The sequence below is a fragment of the Corvus moneduloides genome, chromosome 1 (assembly GCF_009650955.1).
Source record: "Corvus moneduloides isolate bCorMon1 chromosome 1, bCorMon1.pri, whole genome shotgun sequence".
NCBI lineage: Eukaryota > Metazoa > Chordata > Aves > Passeriformes > Corvidae > Corvus > Corvus moneduloides.
Genome location: NC_045476.1, coordinates 29,235,044 through 29,261,330, shown reverse-complemented (window position 1 = coordinate 29,261,330; position 26,287 = coordinate 29,235,044). Strand labels below are relative to the sequence as shown.

The window sequence follows — 26,287 nt, the reverse complement described above, 5'->3', positions numbered from 1 at the left end:
ATCGGTGCCATTGCTCCATATTCCAGTGCTTCACCTGAGTTTGCCCCTGTGAAAGCACAGCAGACCTGTCCATTTAACAGAATTTATTCCAGTGAGGCATTAGCCTACTGGCAGGAAGGTGTCTGTCGTAAAACCTTTGTCTTCTAGTGGATGTCACCTGGATAAATAGCAACAGTTAAGGTCCTTGCATGTGTCCTGTAGAGCATTCACTGGCATTGGAGAGAAAGTGGAAGGTGCTGCAACTGGGAGCGGTGACAAGACTGGCTCTTGGTGTCGCTGAATATCAGGTCTTTTGCATGCATCTTACGTGAGCAGAGTCCCTGCTCCTTCTGATTCTGCTTTCCTGGAACAACAGGTGCAGCAAAAAGGGAATACAAGCACACAGCCTGGAGGCCTGTAATTTTCCAGTCAGAGGCTGAGAAGAAGTGGGGACACAAGGTAGGCTGAAGAAATGCAAAAGTATCGTTCATGATATAACTTACAGCAGAAATGTTCTGTGGTTGTGGCATACTGTCTCAGAGAAATGAGCTTTGGCACGGGTCAACAGGTCTTCTGCAAGAGCCATTCCTACTTGCAAGGCAACATCACAGACATATCTCAGAGGTCAATTTCTTTTGGAGGGGCAATCTAGACATACGGAAAAATCATTACATTTTATTAATGTGTAGTTTTACTCTTCCCATTGCATCTTTGAAGTATGATTCCTCTGAATAAGACGTGAAAGATGGTAAGAGAGGCACCTCCCTGAACAGAGCTGCCCGTTTTCATTTTGTTTAGCTGAAGGGCCTTGGATGCTCTAAGCTTCTTTAGCGCTCTTCATTATCAAGGTGTTGAAACATTTACAATATGTTTCAAATGGCAAATGTCACCCACTCACCGTTGGTTTTTATTTTCTGCTTGGCCTGACCAGACACAGGCACTGGCAGAAACTTCTATATTGTTTCTGTGTTTTCCTTCTCTCAAGACTTTCACTGCTCTGAAATGCACCAGAAGGCTATTTTTCATAAGTGAACCTTAAGGCATTCTATCACCTCTTTAGTTTTTAAATTTTTTTGTCTGTCTTGACTGCGAGTTGAGTGTAGAGAAATGTTTGGGATTTTTATTTTTTATCTCAAATTAGAAATATGTGTGTTGAGCCAAGTTGGTGTGAATTGTAGTAAAAACAAACAAACAAGCAAAAACTAAAAAAAAAAAAAAAAAAAAAAAAAGTTGTTTTCTAATGTAACAAGATGTCCAAACTCTGAGGAAAAAACTTATATTTTAAAATGTCTAAGATGAATACTGATTTGAAGGCCCAGTCTCAACTTAAAATCATGCCCCAGTTTGAATGTCTTTTAAGCTATTATTAAAAGCAGTATCTTAACATCAGCAATACTGAATTATAAATGGCTAGATAAACAGGATTTTCCACATTAATTTGTTTCTTTTACAAAGTACCATTTTGGATGTTGGTTAATTTCCCCTGCTACTTTTAAGGGTTTTCATTATACAAAGAGGAAAAAAAGAGTTTAAGAAAATTGATTGCATAAAATAGAAAGGAATATGCAATAGGCAGAAAATGAGAGAAGGGTACAATGTGCTGAAGGAATCATATTGCTCTTAAACAGATCTGTAAAGGGAGCTGAGGTTTGCCTAATCATTCTGTACACCACCAATCCCCCAGCATATATATATGTATCGGGGGGTGGTATACATGTTACATAAAGTACATACATATGGTGGTATATATAGTACATATACCGAAAACAAAACATCCGCAGTACTGTATCACTATTATCATATATCATGAAACAGCTAACATTTTCCTGGGAGCATGAGACTGGAAAAGGAAGTCTTATAAGATAAAAAAGTTGGAAGAATATCAACTCTTCATACTGGTGTTCAGATCCTGGTGTTGCACATGCCTCCTCCCTGCGTAGCGCTATGCCTGTCAGCACAATCGCTTGGGCAACCAGGGGCTGCTCCTTCTAAGCAGGGGCAGATTTGTCTCTCGGCGTGCTGTGAAATTGCTGGCTACAGAGGCATCACACCAGGGCACAGGCTCTCATCCTGTCCTGGTGCCCGCCTCTAACAGTGCATGTGTGTGCGTGGCAGCTTGGATGTTGTGCACCTCTCACTCAGTGTGAAAGCATCTGACTACTGTGTCTGCCCTGAAAGCCAGCATGTGCTGACCTGGTGCTGTAAAACCTGCACACAAATAGGCATCCCTGGGATTGCCAGGGCAATTAGTCTGTTCCAGGGACATCCATAGGCATCTCTCCAAAGCTACTTCTTTGCACCCAGAAAAGATTTCCAGGTGAAAAACAACTCCAAACCAGTTAGTCTGAGGAAATTAGGGTTGAAGTAGCCCTTTGAGTCAGATAAAATTGCCTTCTGTTTCTAAAAATCTCATGGACCAAGCCACCTCAAACCATAAATACCTGCAGCTTTGTTTTGTAATAAAATTAACATGTTCCATAGTGAGACTAAGGGAAGCTTTATGAAATGCACAGCATCAAGAACCAGTCTTTCATTTTCATCAGCAAACATATCTTTTTTTTTCAAGAGCCACTAATTTTTTTGGGACTTCCCAAATGCTTAGGGCAGCCCGAGCCCGGGTACCTTGTTAAATTGTATGTATCAGTAACAAATCTTTACTTGGCAGTGTTGTGAGCCAGGTTATGAACAAAGGTGCATATGAAGTATTTGACATTGTGATGGCAACAACTTAAATATATATATACTTTTCGTGAGAGGCAGTCCCACCTTGTGACTTGATGGAAAATGGTTGTGGTAATGTTCATTTACGGTTTCTCAGACTTTAATATCAGGGGAGCAATCTGCAGAACTAGAAAAAGGCAAGGTGTCTTGTCAGGACGTATCATTTCCCGAAGGATGGAGATACGGGAACAAGTGCCATCCTAGTTCCTGCTATTTCTCAACCGCAGCGTGCATTGCTGTGGGAAACCTGCTCGCAAGGAGCCCGGGGGAAGAACGGAGATGAGGGCCAAAGAGGGAGGCAGCGGAGAGCCTTGTTTTGTAGGGTGAAGGCCAGAGCAGCTGGCAGGGTGCTGGGGAGGCTGGCAGGTAGGCTGGGAAAGGAGGAGCAGGCGACGCATCACCGCCACCCTTCCCGATGCCCAAGCACTTGTATTTTTTCCCCCCAAAGAGCTATTTTTCAGTGTCACATGGCTTAGGTGAAACTTTCCTTGAAGTCCTTCAGTCAAGTCAGGCTGCGGCGCCAGAGCAAACGCGAGCCCAGAAGCCGCAGCACACAGAGAAAACCCACCCGGGGGGCACGTCTTCCCCCCAAAAGCCCTGAATTTTTGGCGGAGGGAGAAAGGGGTGTCCAAGGCATCGGTGCGCGGGAAACGGGGCTGCAGATGCAGGCTGAGCTGAAGGATGGAGCGAGAGGAGGGAGAGGGAGGAAGCGCGACCCGAGGCGGAGGGGCCGCTCCGGGGGGGCCCGCCGTCGCCCCGCGCTGCCTCCTGGCTGTGGGCGGGGTGTCGCCGCCCGTGGGCCGCCGCCGGGCGGGCCGGGCCGGGCCGGGGGGATGGCGGGGGTGGAGGAGGAGGAGAGGAAGGGGGGGGGGGGGGGGGGGGAGGGGGGGGGAGGGGTGGGGAGAGGGGGAGCGGGGGTGTCATGGAGAGCGCGCGTCGCAGCCCGGCAGGCCGCGGCCCGACCCGCACCCCGGGGCGCAGCCCTCCGCCGCTCCCCCAGGCAAGCGGCCCCGCTCCCCGGGCAGCAGCCAGCCGCGTCCCGAACAGGCGGAGGGAAGGGGGGGAAGGAGAGCGGAGCCCTCTCCGCCGCTCGGAGGAAGGGGAGGGAAGGGGAAGTTTAGCGGAGGGTGTTTGAATCGGGAGTTATCCCTAAAGAGCCTTTCCCTGCTCTGATCCAGAGGGCTGCGCTGGAAGGAGGGGGCGGCGACGACGAGAAGCCCTGCAACATCTGTAAAACTTGAAGGAGGCGGCGAGAGGAGCGCGCGAGACGGAGAAAAGCGAGAGGGACAACTTTTCCGACACGTGAGTACCTCGGCGCGATGTGTGTTCCCCTTCTTCGGTGGCTGCGCCGAGCCAAAACATGCGGGGCGGCGGCGGGGCTGGAGGGGACGGGGGGCACGGGACGGGACAGAGGGGTCCCCCCTTCCCTACGAAAACTGTTTGTACCGGGGGGATTTGGGGATATATGTTTTTTTTTTCTTTTGCTCCCTCTCTCTTTTTCTTCTTTTCTCCTTTTTCTCCTCCCCCCCGCTCTTTTTGTTGAACCAATCAGAAATGTCAGTCAGTGCGAGTGAGTCAGAAAGGATCAGATTACAAGATCACTGAAAACTGATGTCGGACCCGCACACACACACCCCACACGGAGGCAGAGGCGCGGGCTGCTCCCCGCGGGAGGCAGGCAGGGATAAAACAACCACCAACAACACCCGCCGGCCCTCCTCTGCCGCCCCCGTCCCGCTGTGTCCCGTCCGTCCCCCTGCCCCGGGGATGCCCGCCGGCCTGGACGGGGGCTGGCCCCGCTAGCCGCGGCGGCGGGGAGCAGCGCGGGGACGAACCGGCGGCCCCGGCCCTCGCCCATGGGCAGCGCGGGGGCTCGGCGGCAGCGGCGGCAGGTACGTACCCACTTGGGCTAGAAGTTCTTTGCCCCGGCTCTACTCCGGGCCACTTTCTTGTCGTCTCCCAGCGCTCCGGCCCGGCTCCCGGCCCCTTTCCCGCTTCCCTAACTTGGAGGCGGGGCAGGGGGACCGAGGTGTCTAACCCCCAAAATGGCTGTCACGGAGCGCGGGGGCCGAGGGCGCGGGGTGCGGGGCGAGGCGGGGGCAGTCCCCGCTCCGGGCCGGGCTCGGCCGGGCACGTCCCGCGGCGGAGCTGCCGATGTGCGGGCGACAGCTGCTGTTTTATTTTTTTCCACCCCCTTCTTTCTCCTCGCCCCAACTCCCTGAGCGACTCCCAGGCGTTTTCACGCCCGTGCAGCGGGAGGCCGGCACAAACTTCGCAGGGAGAAAGGCGAGAGGAGCGGGGGAGAATCCGCTGTCAAATCTGGCGGGGCGGAGGGGCGCCCGGGGGGCCGTCGTTCTCTGCCGGCTGCTTCCTGCGAGGAAGGGGACGGTCGGGTCCCGGTCGAGAGGGGGGCGCGGGGCTGCCGGCGCCTCTCTAAGCAGAGCAGCGCTCGGCCCGCTCCGCCCCGCCGCTGGCACAGGGTCAGGCTGGGAGCGGGGCGGCGGGACGGGCCCAGCCGAGGCCGGGCGGGAGGAGCGGGGAGGCTGCCCCCGGGAGCTCCGCGGCGCCGCCCCGGCCCGGCACCGCGGCCCGGCCGTGCGCCGCCCAACTTTGGAGGGAGGGAGCAGAGCGTGTCCGCCGCGGTTCCGATTGTCCCGTGAAGTCGGTGGGGTGTTGGCACAATTCCCGCGCCTTCGGACGGGCCCGCCGGCTCGCAGCTGCTAGCGCCCGCTCCCCAACCCGCGCACCACGTGAAGAGAAAAGGTAAAAGGAAACACACGCCCCCCGCTCCCCATCTCACTCCCCAGTTTTGTTTTTAACCCTCTGGTGCGTAGTTTTGATCCGGTCCTCCGGGCACGGTGTCCGTGGCCTTCTGCCAGTTTGTATGTAGATATATTTATGTAAAAGATTTTCTCCCAGCTCCTTGCCAGCTGTTCCACATTTTCCAGCTGCCACTTCAGTTTGAAATGATGGACTGTACGGATCTCAAAGAGCCTTTTAGTCAGAGGTACGGATAGCTGTCCGTTTGATACACAGTGTCATGTTTTAGAGGCTACTTCACTAAAGGATCATTAAGTAGCAACCCACTGCAAAATGCTCATCATCGTCGCACCCCTGCTACTTCCCGCTTCATTTCCAAGGCTCAATAAACATGATTTTTTAAGCTTCAGCGTGCAGACTTCATTTCTTTTGTGTGCGTGCTACAGAAAAACTTGGAAGCGAAATTTTCCAGAGGCCTTGAGATAATGTGGCTGATAAAACCAACAAACATTTTTAGGAGGGGATGGCTGCCTCTCTCTCTCTGTGTGATGTAGGTATCTTTTTTGAAATCGTTTGACTGGAATAGTGAGAAATCAGTATGTTTCTCTGTGTTACAAAATAGTTTTTGGTGTGGTGTTCAATGAGATTATGGATTGAAATGTGCCAGAACTGGCCTTAAGTAGTTTGAATATTTGTGCAATTGCATTGTAATTTGGAAATGTGCCTCACTGATTGATTCCTATAATTATTTCATTTAGGTCCTCTATTAAAAATTAATAATGATCTGACAGTTTCTTAATTATATATGTCATGATTATTTTGAAGGAAGACAAATGCAGTGTTTTAAAAGTAAAGTAATCTTAAAATGTAAAAACTGCCGTGTTCACACCACTGTATTTCAGTTGTGGAAATATATATTAAAAGTAATGGTGATCAGTTTAGCTATGTAAACTGTAGGCAGCCTCTTGAGAGTTTGTTTATATAATGAAGGTTTGGGTATAACTAGCTAGTATGTAAATACTTTCAGTTTTGTGTATAGCCCAATTCTAAGAGCATAAATAATAGTAACTATGAGAGAAGGCTATTTTAATGATGGGGATTATTTCTTTAAAAGCAGGATTATGTGATTTTGAATGAGTAGAAAGAATGAGTAAGAAAAATACTCTCTCAGTTTATGTGTATTTTTTTAAGCAGCAGTGGAAGCAAAACTATGGCTTAAGGTGCCCAAATGAATGCACTCTTGCATTCTGATAATAGCATATGGTTTTCAGCAGGACATGTTGTTTTCCAAAGCTTTTCTGTAGAAGTACTGCAAAACAAAGACATCACCTGCATTTTCCTGCTTAAGTGGAGTAACATTTTTGGCTTGAGAAGGTGTGCAGTGGCCAAGACAGTGTTTTACTTCTATACGTAATCATCAGTTGTGAAAGATTGTTCATTTTCAAACACAAAACCAGTTCGTAGCTGAGAAATTAAAGTATCAATGGTTATAAATGATTTTTTTTTCTGAATAGTTGTTGGAAAAACCAAAATACTCAAGTTTGGAGATATCAATATAATTTGTTCACCTTGCAGATTACTTGAATTTTTAACAAGATAAATGTATGCATTGATACTGACCCATGAAAGTTTCAGTTACACTTCCTGCCTTGTTTTGGGGAAAGCTATTTAATTACCTGCACTCCTGTAGTGTGTTTGAATTTCATCCTGCATATTAAAGGAAGGAATGGCATATTTTTATGTTGTAGAGTGTTAGTGAAAAGTTAGTCATCTTTGCCTGATAAATAAGGAATTTGAGGGCTATTAAAGCAGGGTTTATTTGGAGTTATGGAAAGAGGCATTTTAATGATCAGTGTTGCATGTGTTCAACTATATGGAGACAGTAATGTACAAAGAAAAAGCAGACTTGAAGGAAAAGTGAATCAACGAGTCATGAAATCCTCAGGAAAACCTTAGTAATGGAATGTTAATGCTTTTAGACTATAGTAGATTACCTTAAAAGTCAGGCTTTTCTTCTTTATGCAATTGTTGTAAATCCCTGGCTAAAGAATACTTTGAAGAATGCTTTAGTTTTTCTGGCACTCATATTCTGTAGTAATTCTGGTTGTTTTGGAAGATTCAAGATATTTTCTGCCAAGTTGCAGTTAGGCAATTAAAATGCTAAAATGGCTACAGAGGAAGCTTTTTATTCAACAAAAGGTTCAGCTGTAATAATGATTTCAAGTTGTCTTTTAACCACAGGTTTTATAGACATCCTCCTTTTATACTTTGTCATTTTTATAAGGGAATTGATTTGTTATACTTTAAAATCAAATAAAATGAGACAGAATAAACAAAAATAGGGCATGGGTGCTGCTGCAAACTTTTCAAGTTCTTTCAGTGCATTTTTCATCTTTACTTTTATTTGATAGGTCTGTGAAATAGAGCTGTAGACTGGCAGACTTTAAATGAAATTTCACACTTTGATGATTTTTTTTAAACTTTGATATATTGACAGCAAAAGGAGCTGCAAAGCTTTTATATAACTTGAGCAGTAACACCAAGCAGCAGTCAAACGTCTCTATGCATTTGTGTTTAACTGCAGAAGAAAAACATGTCCATGGGCAGTAGAGGGTTCTTATCAACTCCCTAATCCCAGATCCCAGCAAACCTTGAGGGCATGCCTCAGATCTTGCTGAAATCATTGTAGACTCTCACAGTTTGCAGATTAAATATGCTATGTGTTCCTGGCTCCAACAACAGTTTTATGAGCTCACTAAGCTTCCTGTTTTAAGATCCTTTTCTGAAGTTTTTAGGAGCTGCTAAGGGCGATGCTGTCTATGGCAAGTGGTACTTATTAATTCAGGGACACTTTAGGTATTTCATCTTGTCTGTAAAAAGAGCCAAAATTGCTATTTTCAAATTAGAAGTCGAGTTGCACTGGAAAAAAGGAGCTCCTTTAAAGAGGGATTCTGTTGTTTTAATGTGTTTGTCAGTACACAAGGTGACAAAGTTTATACGAGGCTTGATTTGTTTTATGAGGCTTGACTTTGACTGGGCTCTTTAAAACGAGACTTTTTCAGTGGTAATTCTAAGCACAATGCAGCTTTTAGTACATAATTTCTTAGCCTCTTTTAACCAATTGTGTTTGTAGCAGCTCATTAAACATACCTTTGAAGTTCTCGTTCTCCTTTACGTCTCAAAAAAGGGAAAATATATTCTGCCAAGAATGAATTTCAGTGAATCAGGTGGTTAACCTGGCATTCATTGACCCTTCTGAACGTATGGCATTGCACGTTCTGAGTCTGGTCTTTTCTAGGTGCTAAATAGTTAACTCTTATATTTTATTCACTGTAATAATGTTTATGTATTCGGTGCAATAGTTTTAATTAAAAAGGAAAATACTTATTGTCCAACAACATGTGTCATATTGTTCCCAAGAGAACTTGAGCCAATTTTGTGCTTAAAGGTTATTCAGTGAATGAAATTTTGAAAGCCCATTTGTCAAGGTACTGCACGGTTTCTGTTAGTTTTCAACCCCCAAATTCATTGTCCGCATGGCCCAGTCATTAGTCAGCAGTGTATTAGTGCTGCCTTCAGGCAATGCTGCCCAGCACTTCTTCGCACCATTATAGCTCTAAAAGTGTACTCTGCCGACTGGTAGAATTACTGCTCTGATTTCCGCTTGGCTGCTTTTGAGGTAAGTCCCCTCCCTAGCTTCCAGCTCACGATAATCCCTGCTTTCTTTTAAGGCTGCTTTCTGCAGAGATTTAGGGGAAAACTTTCTTAAAGATTGTGCTGGCATCATACTGTGGTTTTGTTGTGGTGTACTCTGTACATATAAATTGTACCTGCCTTACCTTGAAAGTGTATTAAATTGGCTGCTGAAGTGTTGGTTTCTCTCTCTTTAAGAACAAAATAAAAAACGAGGTAATATAGTGATGTTAAAAACCCCTGCGAGGTTACTTAGATTACAGCAAGGGACAAAGTAATTGGGACAGAATGTGTTTGTGTCTAATTAGTTGCTGGGTGTCAGAACTGATAATATCAGAATCTACTACAAGGAGATCTGATTGAATAATTTTCTTAGCTGAAGTTGCCACTCAAATGTCAAGTTATTTTTTACACTGATTATCAAGATGATTAAGCCTTTTAAAAAATTTATTCTTTCTTTATTCATGCTCAAAATGCAGCTGTGGTTTTTTTGGTATCTGATATTTAGTTCAGGGTAAAGTACCAAACAGACCTTTTGGTGGTTTAGAGCTGAACCTCCCCCAGTAGTGTTTGCTGCTTTGTATGACACTGTTTTCTTCGCATACAAATCTGTTAATGTCAAGAAAATCAACTGTGTGTAAAGAATACATCATCCAGCTGCCCAAAGAATGAAGCCTTTATTAGATAAGATTTATGAATACCTGAAACTGAAGAGTCAGAAACACAGATCAAGTTAGTGTCAGTTCAATACGCTGTTCTGAACCGTATATATTAAAATGAAATCCTAGCACTATGGATTCTTAACTATCAGGACATGGTTCGGTGAGGTTTTGCTTGGCTCTTCAATTCACTGTGGATGTTTTTTCTAGGAAAATAATATAGCTGTATAATTCTGTGGTTACACTATTTTAACAAGGTTAGTTGATCGTGAAGTGGATTGTGCATTTGTAATGCAGCAGTTCAGAGTTGTGCTGTTGTGTTTTGTCAAGTTACAAAAACGGAAAGGAATCATGGCGCAGTTTTCCTGCTGTTATGAGACAGGTGTAAAACCTAAAGTAAACTGTAAAAGCTGAAGATAAAGTTTTATAAAGTACTTTTCACACTTGAAGTTCTTCCTGGGTATATGGAGTTTTCCTAGCTCTTTTACATGTTAAAACATCTGTGTTGTGTTAGAATGTGAAATTCTGGATGAAGGCATCCCTTAACCTGAGAGTATGCTGAGGAGATAAACAGGCTTCCAGGAATGGGACTGTGATCAAAACATGGCACTTTCAAAAACATTCTACTTGATTCCTTTGATCTTGTTTTAAAATGCTAATTGTAAAATATGGAATACAGTCTTCTTTCATTTGCATATCATAAGTTAGGAACAGAAGGCACATCTTTGCAATAGATGTACATTAAATGCATTCTTCCTTGAGCTCAGTTCCTGTATAGATTGACATTGATATATAGATCAAGTTTTGATTCTAAGGAAACTTTCATCTGTTGGGATTGATGAGATAAAACAAAAAGTGTGAAGAAAGTGGTCATTTCACTGGAATGTTGAGCTCCACTGCCTGAAATTAGAGTACTTCTGCATTTTTCTGTGGAAGTTGTAGTGACTTCTTACTTGACTAAATAAGTGGTGCAAAGCACATCCATTACAGAGGTTTGTAATTTGCTTTACCAAGCTGTTTGTCGACAAGAAGGGAAAGATAAAACCAGCCTGTATTGTGACCATAAGTATTCCTAGGAACAGTATCAGTCAAGGAAGTCATAGAGTGTTATCCACACAGCAAGTCTTGCTGTTTCCCCCTCACTGTTCTCTCAGATATTCCTGCATTTCAGATCTTGAGAGTATGAATGAACCAAAATTCAGGTTTCATGAAACGAATGCGTTGCCAAAGGAAATCCCTGCACTGTTACTAAGTTTGTTTTTGACTTAGTGCTGCTGAATTCCTGAAAAAAGAGGGCAAAAGCAGAGTATAGACTTGGTAGGGAAGTTTGAAGTGTTGCCCCTCATTGTAACCTATTGCTACAAACAGTACAGTTCACAGGAGATTTTTTTTCTACTCCTTGGTGCTAATTCTTTTACAGCTAATCTTACTTTGACATAATTATTAGTTTTTCCTGCTGCAGAATTTGAAGCACAAGAACAAGTAGGATTGCAAAACAAGCAGTAACACAGCTTATTCTGAATTTTTGAGCAATATGAGGCAGTTTAATTGGAAGGAGTTCTGATTCCTCCTGGGTAAGTGCATTACTGGTTTTAAACACAACCCCCTCCCTAAATATACTAAAGTATTCGGAGACTTGAAAGATATGTAGCACTTTCTATTTTTTAAGAAATAAACTTTATTCTTTCCATTGTATTTGGGTAGTTCGTAAGAGAGTCAAAAAAGGAATAAGGAAACCCAAGACCATGTGATTAAAATAACAAATGCTTAAATGCAGGGTTAATGACCTGATTTATTTGTTTTGTTTTGGTTGTGGGGTTATTTGCTTGTTTGCTTTTCCTTAAAGTTCAGTTCCTTATTGTAAAGAATCTCAGACAATGAATTGATTATAAAATTTTACCTCAGAGGATATATCATATCTGACTTGTAAAGCCACTGAGATGTATTTTAAGTTGGGGCTCTGTCTCCCTCAGCTTCATGTTGCATGTTCCCAAACAGCAGCTTCTGTGAGGGATAGACTAGGTGGAGATGGACAGTTCAACCTGAATCCTTCAGTGTCGTTATCCATTAAGTTCTGTTTACTGAGTATGAAAATGAATAATTTATTTCCGGGCAGAAATCTGTTTTATTTAGATACAGAGTTTAATCTGTTGAAGTAATAGTGAAAACATTTAATTGGGGTTATACTTAACAGCTTTTTAAATCCGAAAACAAAAGTAGATATAATCTACTTGTAAGACTGTGTGGTTGATGTGTATTTAAAGCAACTGAGGTGCTGCCTCAGTAGAAAGTGCCACTTACTGATCCTACTGTATGTGTATGTTTTAAATACTTTCAGAACTTTCAGGTAACTGAGTAGCAGAACTACATAAGCAAGATAATTCCCCTGGAGTTCGAGCAACTATTACAATCAATCAGTACTTCAGTGTATGCCATAGAATATTTTCTTGCCTTAGGATCTTAATCACAAGGATGCTAATAGCACTGCTTTGCCAAGCTGATTGCCTTTGTGTTTGTGATCCTCGTTGTTGTTGCCACAAGCTATTTAACCTATCAGGAATAGATCAGATCGTCATTAACCAGGCTTTAGGTCTAGTTGTGTTTCAGTCTTTATGGGGGAAAGAAATCAAAGGAAAGTAACAAGGAAAAGACAGCAGATGGTTAATGAATTAGGAAAGATTGTATTAATACATGTTGTGTCCCTTACCTGAGCGTATTTTTCAATTTCAAGCTATGAATCCACCTATCTGATTCTGTCAGGATCTTTCTCTTTCTTTCTTTCTTTTTCTTTCTTTCTTTCTTTCTTCTCTTTCTTTCTTTCTTTCCTTTCTTTCTTTCTTTCTTTCTTTCTTTCTTTCTTCTTCAAAACCGGTTTAGATGGTACGCAGATAGCAACTAGTGCATTTATAGATCATGCGTGTAATTGAAATGGAGATAGGTATTGTGAAGTATAAGATACCTCCCCCCCCCCCCCCTTATTGCTTGTTGTGGTTTTATATAAAGTGGCTATAAAACTATTTGTGCTGTTTATATTGGTCTTAGTCTTACTGAGAGTAGTTGTCACAACAGGGAAGAACCCAAATAAAGTTTACCCTGGAGTAATTAATGAGGGTTGCAGAATTCTGGTTTAGCTTACAAAGAATTGGAAAAGGATAAAATTATTTTTAAAATATTCAGGTTAGTTCCTATAGCTATTAAAAAAATGGTGAGATATACCAAGAGGTTAATGTTACAATTGGAAAATATTTCTTAAAATGTCCTGAGCGCCTGAACATTTTTCATCAGGTTCTGTCAGGGGTAACTTTGTCAGTGCAGCTTTGCTAGCAGGTTTGATAGCAAGCAATGCTGAAATCTAGGTGGGTTTTGGAAGTTAAATGTACCTGAATCAAGCCTATATAAATCAGTGTGAAACAGCTCCTATATAGTAGCTTAAGATTGTCTCATGTAAATTTGGCATTTGAATGTGGCTGAACAAGATGCATTTTTTTTATCCTTAAATAATCCCAAGGAACAGTGCAACCCATGTTGATAAAGTTGATAAAGGGCCCTTTCTGGTGAGAGAAGACTGTAATTTCCTGATTGTTCTTTGTGCCTCCCCTTGTGTTTTTCACTTTCATACAGTTGCGCTATTCAAGATGTATTGTATCCCCAAAGACTGCTTCCAGTAGTGCGGATCAAAGTAGTACCTATGAACACCCTAACTACCCAGAGTCATTTCTGAAAAATTAAACATGCTATGTTTGCTTGCACGCTGATTGGGGCACTCTGGTTGCTGATAGCAATCAGTATGAACTTCCCTACTGCTGATGTAATGATGATGAATGCTGTGACACTGCTATTTCAGACAGCTCTTCTCAGTGGATGCAAACCACTTGTTAATGAATTGAGTACAACTATAGCAGCATCAAGTAAAACAGGGAAAGGTTTTGCTTGCCTTTTTTTTTTTTTAATTCAACATGTTAAAAGATATCCCTCAAAAAATAAAAATAAACTGAAGGCAGAAGGTTTAAATTCACAAGAAACATAAACCAGTCTAACATGCAAATTGAGGAATTTTAAATGCTTACACTTCAGTACTTAATCCAAAGCAAGCAGTCTTACTGAAGTCAGTGAGCGTATTCCTAGGAATAAATATTTGCATGGTCTGGTCTTTAAAACTAATGTATGCAATATAAATAAAATGATTTAGAAAGTAGTTCAGACAGGAAAAGTGACACAGAGTGAAGATTTCTTGGAAATTGAAATGTATGTTCAGAAAGGGTCAAGTTTCTTGTTCTTCCAAGCACAGGGCTGCTCCACTGGTTAGTTTGTACTGTGAAGAAACGAACGAAAAGATGTGGATTTTTTTTTCTCTCCCAGTATATTAATATGATCATTTTTACTATTGTAGGGCACAGTTATATAATCAACACACATAAGGACCGTACATTACATAATAAGAAGTTACTTGAAAGAATTTTTTTGTTCGAAGTAAGTTTTCCAACATTGTCATTTGTTGGCACTCCTTTTAAAAGAGACAGTTTTCCTCATCTAACTAGTTCATTTCAGTAGCTTGTTCCTAAAATTCCTCCCAATATAATATGCAATTGGGGAAGGCTTACATTTATGTTTTAAAAGCAGAGACACACCTGCGTGCAGGTTACTGTTTTGAGAGGGATTAGGTTTAAAATGGGGATCTGGAATTAATTGTGCAGTGGGTTCAGGCTTCAGGGAAATTACAAAAGGTTCAGGCATGTCTGAATGGGAAAAAGCCATGAATGTTTGCTTTCAGGAAAGAATGTTTATCCCTCTATTTACCTATGGAAGTTTAGGCTTTTGCCCATGTACTGCTATAGCATTTTCTTGCCATTCATATGGACATGGAGATGCTGGATAGCTGATGAAATTAGCTTTCAGGTTTTTTGAAAGTGGAACTCCTTGCTGTGAATAGATGCAGATTGTCTCAGGCCTGGAGGCCAGAACAGGGAAGTCACTGACCCACACACTGGAGGGAGATATGTACAGCCTAATACAAGCCATTTTGTATTTTAATGTGGAGAGGATGTCTGGCTGGGTGATTTTTAGAATGCTGTTTTATAGGGGCTAGCAACCAGCAGAAAGAAATCTTTACAAAATCTGGACTTTTTTTTTTTTTTTTTTGTGAGCTGCAGCCTCCTGTATTTCAGTACAATTTCTGAGAGAAAATAAAAATCAGCCAAAATTAACAAGAATTATTCTAGAAGATGTGTGTCTGGCTTGTGTTTTCAACTTCTTCCTAAGGTAGTCTTCGTGAAAAAAAAAGATTTTTGGGGCACCGTATTGATTTCCTGATGATTGCTTCCCTAAGGGCATGCTTGGCAAAACATAGTAAGCCACATCCCTCTAATTATTAGTCCTGCCTTCTCTTCTGGCCTTCCCGTACTTTCCCCACCATGTGTACCACTGTTGATACTGTCACTGGAGGTGGCTGGATCTGCAGGAATTCTTGGAGGTGTCTGTGTCACGTGTGTGTGGATTGGGAGAAGAGGACAGAGGGCACAGGAGGAAAGGCCTGCAATGCCCAGGCCATTGGTTTGTGGTGCAGGGTATAGAGCTGAGTAACAAAATTCACTCTAGCAGTGTTCCCTCTTCCATGCTGACATGAATAAAAGCAGCCTTCTGAATGTAAACTAAATAGACATGAACCAGAACAGGTACCAAGAACTGGTGTTTATATTAGTTCTTGGCCAGTTCTGTAATTTTCTGTCCAAAAATTTAAGTGCTGCTTTAGGCCTCTGTTCTGCACTGTTGTCCACACCAGGTAGCATAAAACAGAGAACTGATAGAGAATGATGAAGAGAATGGAATTATGTCTGCTAGTCTTACTTCCGGTAAAGAAGATGACCCCAAAGCACCACAAAAATCTCATTGGCAGTGTGTTGGGGAAAGAAATAAAGTAGCCAAGAGAATGGATGATGTCAGTCTAATCAGCCACATGTTGCTCTTGAATTGCAGATGACCAAAAGATGCTTTTTATGAGATTAAGGCCATCTTAACTCCTTGAAGTACCTTCATTACCTTCCTTTTCTGAGAAGTGGTAGGATCAGTTTGTAATGGAGGTCTTGTCCTGTCATGATGAGACAGGGAAGGAGGTGGAGATAAGTGAGGAGGTGGAGATAAGTGAAGGCTCCTTGCACATACCTGCATAGACATCTGTGTGGCAGGAGCAGTGGAACCACTTTAGACACCTGTCATTCATTTTTGTGACCTTTACCCAAATGTTTCATGCCACTCCACTGGCCTTGTGGAGGCAGAGTGTGTGGTTCTTACTTTCTAGTTGAATAGGGAGTATAATTGCTTCCTTTCATGACTTTAAGTCAAAGAAACACACTTGTGAACAAGGACCAAACAAAAGGGGGACCAGTTCTTCAGCTTCCTCTTCCAATTTTTCAAAGTCATACTCTTTGGTGTAAGTCAGGATGCTGCCTCAATAGCAGTGTTGGCCTTAGAAGGCAACAGAAGAAATATAACCACAGCTGAAGATGTATAGCTTTTTTAGTTCCTTCAGAGATGCATAGGGAAAGTTATTAATTTGAGCTAATGGTTAAATAACTCAAAGGTGGTTAGTCAGAGGATAGGAGGGTACATTGAAGGACTCATGCAGTGGTCGGAGGCTGGGTAGAGGCAGGTTTTGGTGTTCATGTGGCCAGGGCTGGTATAGAGCAAACAAACACGTTCCTCTCAGTGTGGGGTGAACAGCTTGGCAGTAGTGCAAGCCTCCCCCCTCTCTACCTAATGCAAGAGACTGAAAAGCAAGATACTCAAGCTAACTAATGAAACTGGGGATGCCCTTGCATGAAGTGTGCAAAGGGAAAAAAGGAGGAAGCATATGAGCATATGAGAAATTTGGGACGTTGCTGTTTGCAAAGCTCATGTGAGGTGTCTCCTCAAGGAGATTTTTTTTACCCATTGCTGGGTAAAACTCAGGGCTGTTGCAAGTTGAGTATTGTTAGATCTCTCCTACTCCCTATTTGAAGACACCTGACATTCCCTTAGCATTCTGGTAGGAAGTTGTTTCACAGATCACAGTAATATTTATAGCACTTTCACAGATAGATCTTGAGAGTAGTCATAGAAGTCCTCTTCTATGGCAGGCAGAGCTTGTTATTCCTGTTTTTAGCAAGCAAGAAACTCAAGGAAAGAAAAATGCCTTGCCAAAGCTTAGACAGTAGGTCAGTGGCAGAGAGTCTCTGATATCTAGCCCAGTTCCTTGGCTGTGCTGCTTAGCTAAATAATGATTCATTAGTGATTGGGCTCTACTTTGATCCCTACTGTATAACAATGAGGCTTTGGAGTGTTTTATTGTACTATTAAAAGAACTCCTACTAGGAAGGTGGAAGGGGAAGGTTTACTAGACAGCTGTGTTTGTGATGAATTGGCTTTGCAGCCCTTTTTTTTTTTGGTTTGATGTTGTTTCTTCTCTTTTTTTTGGTTTGGAGGGGGTTTTTGTATTTTTTTTTGATTGTCCAAAGATTGGGGAAGCAGGTTGCTAATATAATTACACTTCATTACGCTTTACTTTGTGGCTTTTTAAAGATTTTTAAAATTTTATTTAAATGGTGTCCTAGAAGAGTGTGACTTCCTTCCATTTTAGACCCATTTGACTAACAAGCAGTGTTGCTCATAGCAGAAAACTATTTATTATTATTTTTTGTTGTTGTTGCATAGATTCATGTTCAAACCACCAAAGTACCAAGGTATTGGTTTTACGCATGATATGTGCTGAATATTGATGATTTGTGTAAAGCTTACTTGGACAGGCAGGTGTGCATCAAGTTAAGCTGCAGACCAATACTTGGAAACAAACGTTTGTGTCCTTCACAGCCTAAGATCCCTGCAGTCTTGGGGCTTGGTGTGCCTGCACTGCTGCACAAGCACCAATACCCTTTTGGAAGTTTCTGGGCTTCTCGGGTTTCCATCGGTAATATAAAATATCTGAGAATAAGGAGAAAAGATTTGTGGGGGTATATAAATGAATATATCACTGGAGATGACACTGAGAACATCCAGGAAAGGCAAAATAACCAGATACACATCTCTACAGAGCTTTCTATTTCCAGCGTTTACATGCAAAAGAAAGTGATCTCATTATCTGCCACCAGCAATAATATTTGTCTTTCCCTGTGGTTTTTCGGGGTGTTTCACCAATGCAAATTTTGTTTGAATTAGATTTCTGAACAAACAAAGTGAGAGATGTTTACATGAGTAACAGGTGTAGAGATAGACAGGATAATTCCGCTGCAGTGTGTTCCAACACCATGAATGTTGAAATTTAAATATTTGGCTTCTAGAGTCAACATGAATGTCTGTCTTGATTTTTTTTTTCTTTTGCCTTGTTCCAAAGTGCTCTGGGCATAAGAGAAAAATACTGGCCTTTTTTCCCCCTGGGTCCATTAAAACCTTTCCGAATTTAAAAAAGTGGACTTACCCATCAAACAGCATAGTGGTTTGTGATGCTGATTCTCTTTAAAGGCAAACATGCTTATTTTTAGTGTTAGTATTTCTTTAAATTCCTTAGGAATTCATGCATGCAAACATGATTTGATGAGCTTACAGAACTGTGAACTGCTAATTCAGTTGTGCTCCAGGCTCTTCTTCAGGTGAGAGGGGTGAGAAGATTTGGGCAGAGCTTTCAAACAGTCTTTAAAGTTTATGACTCTCTTGTTTCATTCAGGTATTAGTGCAAGGAGAGCTGAAGTAATGAGAAGTCATCATGGAGGCGCAGTCCCATAGCTCTACCACAACTGAGAAGAAAAAAGTGGAGAATTCCATCGTGAAATGCTCCAGTCGAACAGATGTCAGTGAGAAAGCTGTTGCCTCCAGCACAACTTCCAATGGTGAGTAACAGCAGGGATTTACTAGCAGCCAAACCTACAGAAATTTTATGTTCACTGCATTCCTTGTGAATTGAGCATTTGCACCTGGATCAGTGTTTGTTCCACAAAAAGGCTAAAGAAAATGAATGGGGGAGGGGTGGTGGTGGTGGAAAGTGGTAGGATACAATAAGGCCTGTTTTGGCATCAGGCATAGTCTCTTTCTTCCAGATGTTCTAATTTTGAGATGTAAATGTGCTAAGTTATTTATTATAGGAACTTCCTGTTTCTGGCATTTTGGAAATTGTCTTGATTAGCCTGGCAGGGCCTGCAAGTGCTTTGCATTTGGTCACTGAAATCTCTTACAGTAGTTAGGTAATTAGTTATTACTATAGAGACAGAAGTAGGTCTGTCAAAATTAGTGTCAAAGGGTTTTTTTTTTCTCTTCTTCTACAAATAGACTTCCTTCTCACAAAGGGCTGTCCCACCTCCCAAAGTTCCTTAATGCCTGGAACAAAACATCAAGCTGAGTGTGTATCCTCTGGTGGATTCATTTCAAAGTTGTGAATGTACAGCTTGTAGATTTGCAAAACTGGAGTAGTTTGCTTAATTCTCCCCAGAGATTATATCTCAGTTGACAATTTTACATATACCCTGCTCCTCCTGAAGAGTGTGAGCTAATCTCAGCCCTAGACCTTTTTCATTGTTTGGATTAAGAGGGCTGAGCATATTGATTCCACTAATGCAGAACTCCTGTTGCATTAGGAAAAGAAAATTGCTTGAAATGGTGTGGGCGGAGTGGATTTTGGATAGTTGCAGATTAACTGTTGTTTTTTTTACAAATCAGTCCTAGTAATGGTGAAAAGCAGAACATGCCTTCTGTATGTTTTCTAGTCCTGGTGTATTTCTGGCAAAACATTTTCTGTTCACACTTTCTGCTTCATCATGCTCACTCATCTGGGCTTGTGGTCCAGGTCAAGGTTTCTCACTTTGATATCTTGAATAAAGGTTTCTGCTTTCTCAAAGAAACAGGTATCTCCCACTAGACTACTGCAGAAAATACATGAATCCTACAGCCATACTAGAGGGGAATCTCTGTGGGTCAGTAAAAATTAGATGGCACATGTCCCAGTATCCTTCTGTGTGACTGGACTTCAGATTCAAAGCAAACTCAACACCTGCTTGCATACTAGATGGAATTGATCCCCATGAGAGTATAAAACTCCTGAGCAGCTATGGAAAAGTTGCATCAGTTTTCTAAGGCATATGAAATTAGATCCTCAGCTGGTTAAGTCAGTGCAGATCCGTTGCTGTCAATAGAATTACAGTGGTTCGCATTAGCTGAAGGGGTCCCCATTGTATTTTTTTAATCGATAATAGGATTTTCCACATTGGCCCAACTTTTCAAACAGATGACTGTTAAACACATATGCATATTCTTTGATGTGTCAGGGGTTTGTACTCAAACGTTCATCTCTGACTGTTTGGGGTAGCTTGAATATTATTGGTAAACATTTAGAGGGCTAAAATGAAAGCTTGCAAGATGGTTTTGCCTAATTCTGACACTGATCTACCCCGTGGCCAAGTAATTTTCTTTCTTTAATGGTAGTATTAGTTCTTAACTACGTGCTTCTCCTGTGTGGAGTATTACTGCATGGCAGGGGCATCAAACTCCCAAGAGCTGGAAAGACTTAAAGTCTAGTGAATGACTACGAAGTTGTGTCACTGGAATTATCCTCCTGCTAATGGAAGGAGATGCTAAGGTAGTACGCTCCCTGGGGCCCAATACTTCGTTTTCTTAAGACAATGACAGTTAACTTTGTTTTCAGTGGGTCTTTGTAATTTAAGGAAGATACAGGATCTCCAAGGTTTGGGTTTCTAATCTACCTTCATGCATAACAGAGCAAAAGAGTTTCAAGAGATACAGAGTTGGGCTTCAAAGGGATAAAAAATTAGATTCCTTCTTTGATATGAAAAATTTCCTCTTAGTCTAGAGACTTCATGGAGCATGTATCAAAACAAATACTAGTACCTAAAACTTTAGGAACTTAGATGTTAAGTTTTACTCTTGCAGTGTTTCAGAAGTTTTGCTTCTTGCAGATGTGATTGTCATGATAATGAATTTGGTTACAGGGACAATTTTGCATGAAAGCTGGAGCTTGCATGCATTTGCATCTTTTGTTCTTTAATGCTGGAATGAGTATTACTACAGGAACATCATCAGTTGCTATAAGACACCACTCCTACAAAACACCAGCTTTTGTCGATTCAGTGCCTCTTTTTTTTGCAAAAGAGCTGCGGTAATGTTAAATGTTGTGATTTGCATTTGAATGCTCTGTTAAACAAGGTAAGGTACCCTTAAAAATAACAAAAGGACAGAATGATCCCTGCTATTCTTCTCAGAAGACTGATGTCATTGCAGAGCAACATCTGCCTATCTTACCAATGTCACCTCATAATCATGTCTAATATCAGTGCTTCTGTCCTTCTGGACTACTCATGAATTAACAAAGTCTTGCAGGGTAATGTGTGTAAGTGATACCTGTCTGAGATGTGAGGTACAGACCAGTATTTCTCTAGTAGCTCTGCTGTCTTCTGAAGGAGTCAGAACTTGGATCATAAGCAGATGGAAAGCTGCTAGTTATGGCCTTTATGCAAAGCTTACAGTCATGAGGAAACAAAGAAAATGCCATTATTTCAACAGCTCCCAGAAAGGAGTGACACAACCGGGAGCATGATCTATGTTAATACGGCTATTATATTGAGTGTGGAAAAGTTTTAAATCATATGGTGTGCAGACTGTATATTGAAGAATCAGGTGTAAATCTAGGTGCAAGGGAAAGAAAGTGGGAAAGGTGAGCTGGGAGGGTAGCTCACATGTTAACCTGAACAACACAGTACAAGTTCTGGGGCTCAGACTAACGGCTGCCTTTTGGAAGATAGCAGCTCCACTTAGTCTCAAACAGTGAGCAGGCATGGGCCACAGTTCACGTTAGCCACTTCTGCTGAGTTCCTGTCATTAGCTTAGTACCATAAAGATTTCTGCTGCACTCACCTGACTGCAAACTCTGTATTGCTGAGATGCTTGCAATGTGTTAGATATGGACCTGCCAGCATTTCCATTATAAACTCCTAAATATAGGGGTTTATAATGAAGCCATTAAAATTTGCTCCAGGACAAAACATCTACTGGAGCAAATTAAAATTTCTTTTAAAATACATGTGATTAAAAAAATAATAATAATAATTTGTAATAACTAAGGAAAATCTTTGGTGCACTTTAATTCCCAGAGGGACCACTCTTGCTTTGTTTTGAATTCATTTTTGCAAGCTTTTGATTTTTTTCTTCTTTGTGTTTCATTTTGTGTGTCTCAACCAAACTGCATGCAGTTTACTAGGATACATTCCTTTGCAAATTGTTCTTTTTCATCCTTTATTTGACTCCTATATTTACTGCTAGGCTAATATCCAGGGAGACAAAAACTGCTAAAGAAAACTGCTACTGGAGATGTTAATTCACAAAAGGTTGTATCAATAAAAGGTTTGAGCTGCAGTATAAAGTAAGCTTAGTTTTGTGTGTGGTGGGAGTTGATAACCTCAGACTGATCTGCTTTGGCAAGGTAATAACAACAACAAATAAATTGCATTTATGTCATGACTGTGCCACTTGTATTACACTGGAGTAGAGGCTAGTGCCCTGAACCACCTCACTAACATGGGGCTGTATTATCAGGTCTTGTCTTCTCACCTGCACGTTCGTGCCACTTTTCTGGAAACAAAGCACCAAGACCCTGTTCCTTACCATGTCAGTGTGGATTTAGGTCAATCTGAAGGTTACTGCATGCACACACCAGTTTCTATCAAGTTGTGAAAAGAATGTCTTTCTTTTGGGTGGTATCCATTGATAAACTCATTAACCTTAGTTCTGAGCTCCTGTTGGAGAGCCTTTGTCTGGTGTTGCAGGTCACAAAACCTGCCTTGCTAGACCTCTGTTGGATAATACAGTACCTCCTGTAATTTCAAGTAATTCCAGGATTAGAAAGAAATCATGAGGTGAATGCTGGAAATGTTGCAGGAGTCTGCACAGTGACTTGTCCTGCTGAATTGTGATGAATGCCTGTGTGAAGGCTTGTTCTTGACTGCTCCTCCATGCTGCTCCTCGGCAGCATGCTCAGGCACTGCTCCCTGTGCCTCACGCCTGCTCCTCAGCCCTTGTGCCTCGCAGCCTGACGGACGAGCTGTCTGACAGCAGCAGCACGCCAAGTCCATATGTCAGTCTGAGTGCTGCAGTGCTGGAGCAGAAAGCTGCTCACTGCTGTGCCCTGCCTGTGCAGCTGTGCTGCCTGCGCTGGTGCAGTGCCCTCCTGCTGCCCTGGCACTGGGATTCGCCAGCCTTCCCAAGCATTGCAATAAAGTAATGAACTCCAGTCTGGTGAACCTAGGCAAATGCCTTGCTTTAGCCACGGGACTAGTTCTATTTGCCCTAATAATGTTGGTATTTGCATGCTTACAATTAGGCAGTGGCTTCAATGCCTTACCAGGCTGGCTGCTTTAACTCTGTGTTCTGTTTTGTCGGTGAATTGGATTTATTGTTAGGGTACTTCCTAAGAGGCATTGACCAAAAACCCCATGCTAATTTAACATAGTCCTCAGCTCAATGCCATTTGTTTTTTCCACTTAATCTGTACCATAGATATAATTATTTTTTTGCCTTCATTTCAAAAAAATAGAGGGAATTTCTATAAGGACTGAGCTGATACTTGTACAAGGCAAGGCTGCACTTCACAGCATTGCTTGGATAACATTAGGAAATTGTGATGCTGTATTCAAACCTGATTTATTTACTGTTTGGCTTGTGAATTTTGTTGGTGACTTGAATGCTTTCCTCTTTTGGACATTTGGCTCAAAATTGATGTTTTTAATGTTGCATTAAAACAATGCAGTTATTGTATAGGAACTGCTTCAGTGTCTGACAGGCAAGCACTTATTTTCAGTTTGATCTGTTTTGTCTAGTTTTTGACCCAATGAGCTTGTTCCAGTGTAATCTGATATTTCTTATTAACCTATTACTCTGCTTTAAAAAAAAGCTAATTATAAACGTATGTAGGTTGTGGACTTGACTACCTTTATCAGAATCAGATAGTTATTGAGAACATACTTTAAAGTGATAGAAAGCAGAAATTATTATCTTAATGATGATGTAACTTAAAACCAAGATGAATAAATGAGAGGAAGTTCATGTGTCCACTTTGATTCTTTCAGAAGAAGAGCCAGCTTCATCTATGTCTTTTTTTTTTTCCTTCTTCCTAGTACTTTCAGGATTGATTGAAGGAAGTATTTGGCAGTCTGCAACCCCGTAAGAATCACATTTCCTGTTTAAACTTTCAGTTGGTTGCTTGTCCTGCTGCTTGCTTTCAAGCCTCACCATAAAATAGGTGTTAATCATAATACCCATTCTTGGCCCCCTTGTTGGATTGATGTGCTTAGGGTCCTGTTGAGAGGTCAGGGTTCAAAAGAGGTTGTTAGGTATCAAGAAACATTGCCTGTACTATTTTAGTGACTTCTAAATTGAGTCCTGAATTGATTATATGAGATCTGATTCTACAAAACGATCAGGAGATGCCATCCTCTTCCCCTGAAATTAAAGGGGATGGAGTGGCCCTCTTCACTTCTCATTTTCAGGTCAAGGAGGAAACAACATCCTGTAGTGTTAGATGCTGGAAATGATGACTTCAGTGTACATGTTTTTCTGATTAATTTGTTTTTCAGCATGTCAAATTCTGCAAGTAATTCCTATTTACAAGTTGTATAGAGCAGCATGAAAGTTAAGGGTTGAATGGCCACGTGCCCAAAAAAGCAAAGGCAAAGACCCGAACTTGTAAGATTTCTTTGTACCCTTCTGTTCTAATATTTGCGGCCAGGTTGTAAGAGGATAAACTTAAAAGAAGGTACTTTTCCTAGGGGAGAATAGGCTCCCCTGATGCTTGGAAGTATTGGAAGTGAAAGTATTGGAGGTTGTAATTAAGTGGGGACTGCATGTCTTGGTGTATTGTAATCTGATGTGAATAGCTAATTAAATACATGCTCTTTTGGAGTAATGCACCCATGGTCCTTTATGCTTACTAATAAAATTTCAGTCATCAAGTTATGGCTTATTGTTGACTGTAATAACTCATTCTGCCTGATACTATTTTCTAGTGTTGTTCCTCAGTGAGCCGTCCCTACACTTACCCCCCTGTAAATCCAGTGATGTGCAAGAGCAATACAGCATTGCTTCATTAATTCTGCTGAGATTTCCCTCGTTTTTTCCCCCCTTCTCTCCCCTCCCTGCAGTGGTTAATAGCATAAGGGATATTAAATGTCAATCCTCCTGTATCCCTTTGCAAGTTCCAGAAAGAGATGATTGAGTGGCTTATCCCTGCAATCACTGTAATCAGTAAGTAATGACTTATCATCCTGCTGGATAACATGGGGTGGAATCAGGAGAAAACATTAGTTAGCAGCAGAAGCTTGCCACCTGTTCAAGGTGGAAGTTAAATTTAGGAAATGATACACTGGGGAGTTTTTTTTTCCTGAAAAACAAAAAAAAAGACTCAACACTAAAACACCCAAACAACCATATTAAAATTGTACCTGGGTTTTGACACAGAAATGATAATAATAAAAAGGTTTGCTGTGTCTCTGCAGTATGGTGATGGTACCATGCTCTGTATCTTGTGCTTTGCAGGAGTCTAGTGTCAGTTAGAACTCAAAAAATTCACCCATTACAGCCCACAGTACTGGTGAGGAGGGAGCAACCAAGAGGTTTGATTTTTAGAAGGAAAAAGGCTGCTGGCAGCTGAACTTCAGTGATAATGTTAGCCTTCCAAAAAAAGGCTCACTCACTGCTATCAAGTGCTGGTCTCAGGGGAAGGTACCCTAAAAGAGAACAGGCCTCCTAAAGACCTTGTATTGCTGTTCCAGCCCATGCCACCGAAGTGGGGAGGCTGTATGGCAGCAGCACTGCTGCTCCAAGTGATGGCATCTTCCTCCCAGCTGCTGGAAATGGGTGTCAACAAACAAATGGCTACCAGGCTGCTTGGGAGGATTGGAAGGGCACTTAAAAATTAAGGTAGAAAACTTCTGGATCATCAGTCCCAAAAAAGAGAATCTGCAAGTGAAGGAGCTATGCAGAGCAGATCATCTTCTTAAAGTAAATAAAAAAGAATTTTAAAAAATCCTTCTAATTGACTTAAAGCTAGGCAATCCTTCTGGCAGGCACAGTATTTGGCTTTACAATCTGAACTGTGTAAATTAAGGCAGTTGAAGTAATTAAATTACTTAACAGGTTTTCAAATGGCATTCATCTTTTCTCTTCTAGATGTTTTCTATTTCATATCTGTTTCCAGTTAAAAGGAAATAATCAGGAATCAGTGTTGCATTTGATTATAGCCCTGCTCTGTATGTTTCTATTTACTCCCCCCTCCGCTTTCTTTTTTTTCTTCTTTTGCAGAGGAATCAAAACTTCAGCTTCTGCTTACATAGAAATTATTACTAAACACATATGCCAGTAAGTGGGAGAAGTGAGCTAAGGGTACAGTCTGTGATTATGTAAAGAAGGTGCCATATTAAAACTACATTGTCTGTATTCTTTCCAAGCCATAT

The 26,287-nt window shown here is 41.7% G+C and overlaps 1 protein-coding gene across 4 annotated transcripts in view; it reads left to right on the top strand.

The window, feature by feature from the left end:
* The first annotated feature begins 3,760 nt into the window (after positions 1–3,760).
* GLI3 (GLI family zinc finger 3) overlaps positions 3,761–26,287 on the top strand; it is a 207,295-nt gene continuing 184,768 nt past the window's right edge. The window contains exons 1-2 of one of the 4 annotated variants that reach the window (XM_032103672.1): positions 3,761–4,002; positions 18,505–18,667. In XM_032103672.1, the coding sequence (XP_031959563.1) occupies positions 18,544–18,667 (124 nt within the window). In that variant the 5' untranslated portion in view covers positions 3,761–4,002; positions 18,505–18,543. Of the gene's footprint in view, positions 4,003–4,513; positions 4,593–5,329; positions 5,464–18,504; positions 18,668–26,287 lie in introns of those variants that run through there. The other 3 variants (XM_032103702.1, XM_032103692.1, XM_032103683.1) reach the window with 3 other exon arrangements.